Source organism: Sinocyclocheilus anshuiensis, unplaced genomic scaffold (assembly GCF_001515605.1).
Source record: "Sinocyclocheilus anshuiensis isolate Anshui unplaced genomic scaffold, SAMN03320099.WGS_v1.1 scaffold658, whole genome shotgun sequence".
NCBI lineage: Eukaryota > Metazoa > Chordata > Actinopteri > Cypriniformes > Cyprinidae > Sinocyclocheilus > Sinocyclocheilus anshuiensis.
The window spans coordinates 1,740,902-1,746,926 of NW_015542402.1; the positions used below are offsets into that span (position 1 = coordinate 1,740,902).

At 33.3% G+C, this 6,025-nt stretch overlaps 1 protein-coding gene across 1 annotated transcript; it reads right to left on the bottom strand.

Moving 5' to 3' along the window:
* Positions 1–1,743: 1,743 nt before the first annotated feature.
* Positions 1,744–4,977, bottom strand: rbm11 (RNA binding motif protein 11). Its single transcript, XM_016492157.1, has 6 exons — positions 4,808–4,977; positions 3,719–3,875; positions 3,562–3,625; positions 2,437–2,530; positions 1,985–2,119; positions 1,744–1,883 (listed from the first exon to the last, which is right to left on the bottom strand). Exons 1-6 carry the CDS (start codon positions 4,946–4,948, stop codon positions 1,791–1,793), a joined length of 684 nt encoding a protein of 227 aa, XP_016347643.1. The 5' UTR covers positions 4,949–4,977; the 3' UTR covers positions 1,744–1,790.
* Positions 4,978–6,025: the final 1,048 nt, after the last annotated feature.

Here is a 6,025-nt window from a genome sequence, read left to right on the forward strand (position 1 = left end):
AGATTGTTAGAGAAAAACACGTCACGGTTTACAGCGGCTTTTTCAACACAAGTCAAAGAATCCCACCCGCGGTGCTTTTCCCAGACCCTTCAGAAGAAGAAACACGCTGTTATTCCTGCGTCAAGCAGCTCTGGATGCTAATAATAAAAATATACTATATTCTCAAAAGTCTGAGAAATAGTGCGCATTCAGTATGGAAAAAAATATTAAAAATGTTGGATTTTAAAAAAAAATCAATAAATGCAAATAAAGTACAACTAATAAAAGATATTTCAGAATTTTGAAGATTGCAATATAGATAATTAAGAATGCACCAATTTAATAATAAAAATGCAAATAGAACAAGCAACGGAAGACCAAATATCAAGAAATTTGTTCATTTTTAATTAGTTAATTTTTAATTTTCACTCTGAAATGTTACAGCATTAATATCATTTCTTAATAAAATATAGCCAATATATTTTATATTGTGTTAAAAAAATATTTTTTTTTAAACCTAACTCAAAAACAGGATTGGATTGACGTTGAGATGTATTTGTTGATTTTTGGGCTAAATGGATAGAGAATAACTCCTGTTGAACTAAATACTTTTTGTTGTCATATGTGTTCTTTCAGGAGTGACCACCAAGCCCTTCTCTTTCGTGCTGAAACTGTTAAAGAGATTATTTTGAAGAGCTTGTCACTTGAGAAACTTGTTATTCGTGTTTACTGAATATATTTGTAAGCTGGAGAAACTGTAAAAGTGACGAATGAGCAGATGCTGTCAATAGTAGGCTATCCCTTTAAAATAAAAATGCAAATTAAAAAAAAAGAAATACCACATTTGCAAAAATGGTTTTAAATAACCTGTGCTTACTTTTCGGGCGAGAGAGCGCAGCATAGTATGGAAGTCCGTTTTACGCCACTGAATAAAAAATAAAAAAAGGTTATTGCTACTTTTTCTCTCAATTCAGAATTGTGAGATATAAACTATGCTCAATATGCTCACTGCGATTCAAAAGTTTGGGTCTGTAATATGATTTAATGTTTCTGAAAAAGCCTCTTCTGCTCACCAGGGCTGCATTTGTTTGTTTAAAAATACAGTAAAAAAAATGGTAAAATATTAGAATTTAAAACAGCTGTTTTCTGTGTGAATATCTGTTAAACTGTAATGTATTTCTGTGATGCGCAGCTGTATTTTCAGCATCATTACTCCAGTCTTCAGTGTCACATGATCTTCAGAAATCATTCTAATATGCTGATTATTAGAGACATTTCTGATTATCATCAATGTTGAAAACAGTCGTGCTGCACGATATCTTTGTGGAAACAGATGAATAGAAAGTTCAGCATTTATTTGAAATAAAACACGTTTTTATACACCAGCACTAACTGAAATACTCTTGTACTTAGTGAAGTCCTTTTTTTAACTCTAAAGTCTGAAGTTAATAGTTATTGGATCTTGTCATACTAGTTCAAGAGAGGGAGAGGCTTTGGTTGTAGGCTATTCCAGGTAATAAGAGTGAACGCTTGATGTTAGAAATGTTCATGCAACATGAATTATATTTTGTGTTGTTAAGCTTTTATCCCCCTATAAAACATCACTGTAGATGATAAATGCATCAATCAATCATTTAGTTATTGAGGTTCTAATCACCTGAGCCGATTCTGCACGAGATGCAAAGCCCTGCTGAATGTGAGATGAAGTCGCAAACAAACATTTCAGATCATCGCACTTGCGCTTCCATACTTCCAGAGACAGTAGGGTGCATTCAGACGGCTTTATTAGAGCATGCACAGATATGACTGGTTTACAGCGGACAGTGTGAATCAGAGCTGATAAAAGCGCTCACTGGAGCATACGGTGTCAGGATGCTCGAACAGCACCCTCCATACAGCGGTCTCTGAAAACAAAACGCATATCCGGAGTTTGTATTCAATCTGAGCCAATAAATTAAGATGTACACAGATAGCATTGCATTTAGTGTTTAGTCTGTAAACTTACGCTTGCACAGCCCACTCCGCTGCTGGCTGACCTGTGGAGAGACGTCCCAGATGAGTGAGCAGAGCTCGGACACAGCTGGAGAGGAGGACAGAGCCACACAGCTGGAGGACACACCTGCAGACGTCTGCCGTACACCTGACACACACACACACACACACACACACAACATCATCTGGAGCTGGATTACAGTCCTGGGTACCTATTATGCAGGACAATAAATCATCTATTAATTAAAAAAAATAATTTTTGTGCTGTTAGCTCTTTTTGGAATAAAAGTTTGTTGATATATGTATATATATATATATTTTTTTTTTTTTAAATAAAATTATATTATTCTTTTTTATTATATATATTTTTTTTTTTGTTTGTTTATTTATTTATTTGTTTATTTATTATTTTGTTGTATTTGTTATTTTATTGTTATTATTCTATTTTCTCTCCGAGTATGTTACCATGTCACTCCAGCTGTATGCTTCATTAGAAGGGATCTCCACTGGACTGCCATTTAAACTCAAAACCACATCATCCCGGCGCACAGCATCTGCACTGTAGGGGAAACAATGACGGGAAATAACAGAAAAATCTCAATAAAAGTCACAATTAAAAACACATGACATTACAACATGCTAAATATCTCTCTCTCTTACAAAAAGAATACCATTCAAAAGTTTGGGGTCGGTTTCTGAGAGTCTCTTCTGCTCAAGGCTGCATTTATTTGATCAAAAATACAGTAAAAATTGTAAAATATTATTAGAATTTAAATCAGCTGTTTTCTGTGTGAATCTCTGTTAAACTGTAATGTATTCCTGTGATGCGCAGCTGTATTTTCAGCATCATTACTCCAGTCTTCAGTGTCACATGATCTTCAGAAATCATTCTAATATGCTGATTTGCTGCTCAACAAACATTTCTGATTATTATCAATGTTGAGAACAGTTGTGCTGCACAATATTTTTGTGGAAACTGATGCATTTTATTTTTCAGGATTCACAGATGAATAGAAAGTTCAGAAGAACAGCATTTATTTGAAATAGAATCTTTTGTACCAATTTAAACTTACGTAAATGTGACTTACTGAATAAAAGTATTAATTCCTTTCAAAATCTTACCGAGCCCAAACCAGTAGAGCGTGTGCATAAACTGAAGCTGATCAAATCCTCAGGAGAAAGCACTATGAAACCATCCATCTCAAGGGAAGACATTCCAAATCATGCTATCTGTTCCAAATAGTCTGCATTATAATTAGTATGTGCCAAATCATATATATAATGAAGAGTTCATCTGTTCATGCTTCGAGCAAATATTACCCACAAAGCAACAGAAGAGGAGAGTCTTGAGATGGTTGAATACTTTACTTAAATAATGATTTTAGGTACTCCGGGGAAGCCAGACACATCTTTTGATATCTGAGTATAGGCTTTCTAACATACTACACACTCAGAATGATGTATTTTCCCATCAGCAATGAAGTACATACTTGCAGTCTGTCGTTTGGGCTCATATTATTACTATAATCCCCATCCTGCCAAACTCTGGCATGAACAGAAGCGGTGGAGTGTGTTTGTAAAGGGACACACCTGTCTGCTATCAGTCCTGTCCCTGTGTAGTACGCACACGCCTCATTTCTATGATAATGTCCATCTAGAAACAGCACAGCACAAGCGTTCGGTCACTGTGGACGTTCAAGATAACGTGTCCACCTTCAAGTCAACACCTGTTTTAGACGTTACCCACCGGTTTTACGCTGTAACTTGATGGGCTGCCCATAGAGCCAGATTCCATTGAGAAGTTCGACTGCGTAGGGAACAGCTTCAGCGTGCTTATAATAAACACATCCATATGAAGCCTGCGCTCCATCTCTGAAGATACGCACCTCGTCTACCGGCCCGGCCTGAAAATATGGGTTTGAAAAGAGGATCACACATTTCCCACTTCAACAGAAACAAAAAAAATTATTATTTTGTATGTATGCATGTGTGTATATATATATAATTACTAAACAGATAAATAACCATTACAGCTATAAATGACAATACATAATTAGAAAAATATTCAAAACATTAATAATAATAACAATAAACTGTAACGACAATAATAAATTCCATTTAAACAAATAAATAAATATATATTACATAAATATATTAAACATTATTATAAACATTAACACTTTACAATTTAAATAATAATAATAATATTAATAATATCTAAACAAATAAATAAACATTATAACAATTATAAATGACAAGTAAAAATAAAAAAAACATTGATGATACTACTACTACTACTACTAAACTATAACCATAATAAATTACAATTTAAACAAATAAATCAAATATAATATATACATATAAATATACATATTAAATCTAAATATTAATACATTACAATTTAAATAATAATATCTAAACAAATAAATAACTATTACAAAAATTATAAATGTCAAGCAAAAATAAATAAATAAAACATTATTAATAATAATAAACTAACAATAATAATAAATGACATTTAAACAAACAAATAAATACAACACACTAACAAAACAAACAAACTTTGTAGTTCTACAAGAGATAAAAGTATCCAACATTACTCTTTAAAAGTTTGATTCATTTTTAGGTCCATTTTTTTTACTTCAAATCCCACAAAGCGTGTCTAGTTTAACGATTACAATATTATTAGTTCCTCGGCTTGATGCTCTAAACGCCAGTAAACGAACCAAAGAAATATGCTGCAAAAATAGATTCGTCAAGAGGACAAGACAGTTATTGTCACTGCATATCAATAATCACTGCAGGAGTCTGAACAGGTGGATGATGAAGAGCTCACCTGCAGGAACAGCTCGAACAGAATCTCCTCTGTCACGCAGCTGTGGATGTTCCCCACGAGGACCGTCTTGTCCAGATCTCGGTCTCGATCAAACATGCTCTGAAGCGACCGTGAGGCTGCTGACCGGAAGCGCTGGGACATGCGTCCTGCCCTCGTTTATAAGCTGAAAAGGATTGCGACAGCGCAGTGCTGCAGTCAGCCTCCAGAGGGCGACACACATCTGGACTACATGCGTGTCCTTCCTGAAAGAAAAACAAGCGCTGTTGTTATTTAAAGCGCACTTTTCACTCGGACTCTTTTCACTTTTCATCCACTACAAATCACCTTGACAGCATCTGATTGAGACTTATTGAAAAAAACAGCACGCCACTTGATTTTTATTTCTAGGCAATGAAATGCATACACGCTAACTTAATAACTTTTTTTTAATTCCAAAAACAGATTAAAATAAAAACTGTTTATATATACCATTTTAATGCTATTTTTAAATGTAAGTTAAATGCATCTTACAAGAAATTATATATAATGAAAGATGATGATTATGAGCACAACTTAATAACTTTTTTTTAATTCCAAAAACAGATTAAAATAAAAACTGTTCATATGTACCATTTTAATGCTATTTTTAAATGTAAGTTAAATGCATCTTACAAGAAATTATATATAATGAAAGATGATGATTATATAAAGAAATATAATGTATTAAATAATAATCATACAGAATTTTTAACAATAATTTGTATATAACTTATACCCATCATGCATTATTAATTAGAATCATTTCATAGTTTTGCAAAAGTGATGTTGGTCGGCTTAAAAAATAATATATACATTTCCATCTGAACTGCGTTGTTAAAAGTGAGCTTTTCAAACATGTTGATAGTTTGTGATGAACTACACCTGACTTCGTCCACTAAACATTAACAACTGATTAAGAGTTACTGCGAAAATAATAAACATGGTGTTTGGAATTACAATAAAAACATATTTTTCTTTTTAATGTTATTTTGAAAATACAATTAAATGCAGATTACAAAAACTGTATGAATATATATATATCTATATTGTATTATGAATATTTTAATTTCACAGTTTCCCACGTGATGCTGGTCATGCACGCAATCCGTCTGAGCCTCGACACTCATTCAGATCAATGCAAAGCCACCAAATGCAGAGCCTATAGCTTCACGCTTCGTGTCTGTTCTTGCTGTTGCTCGC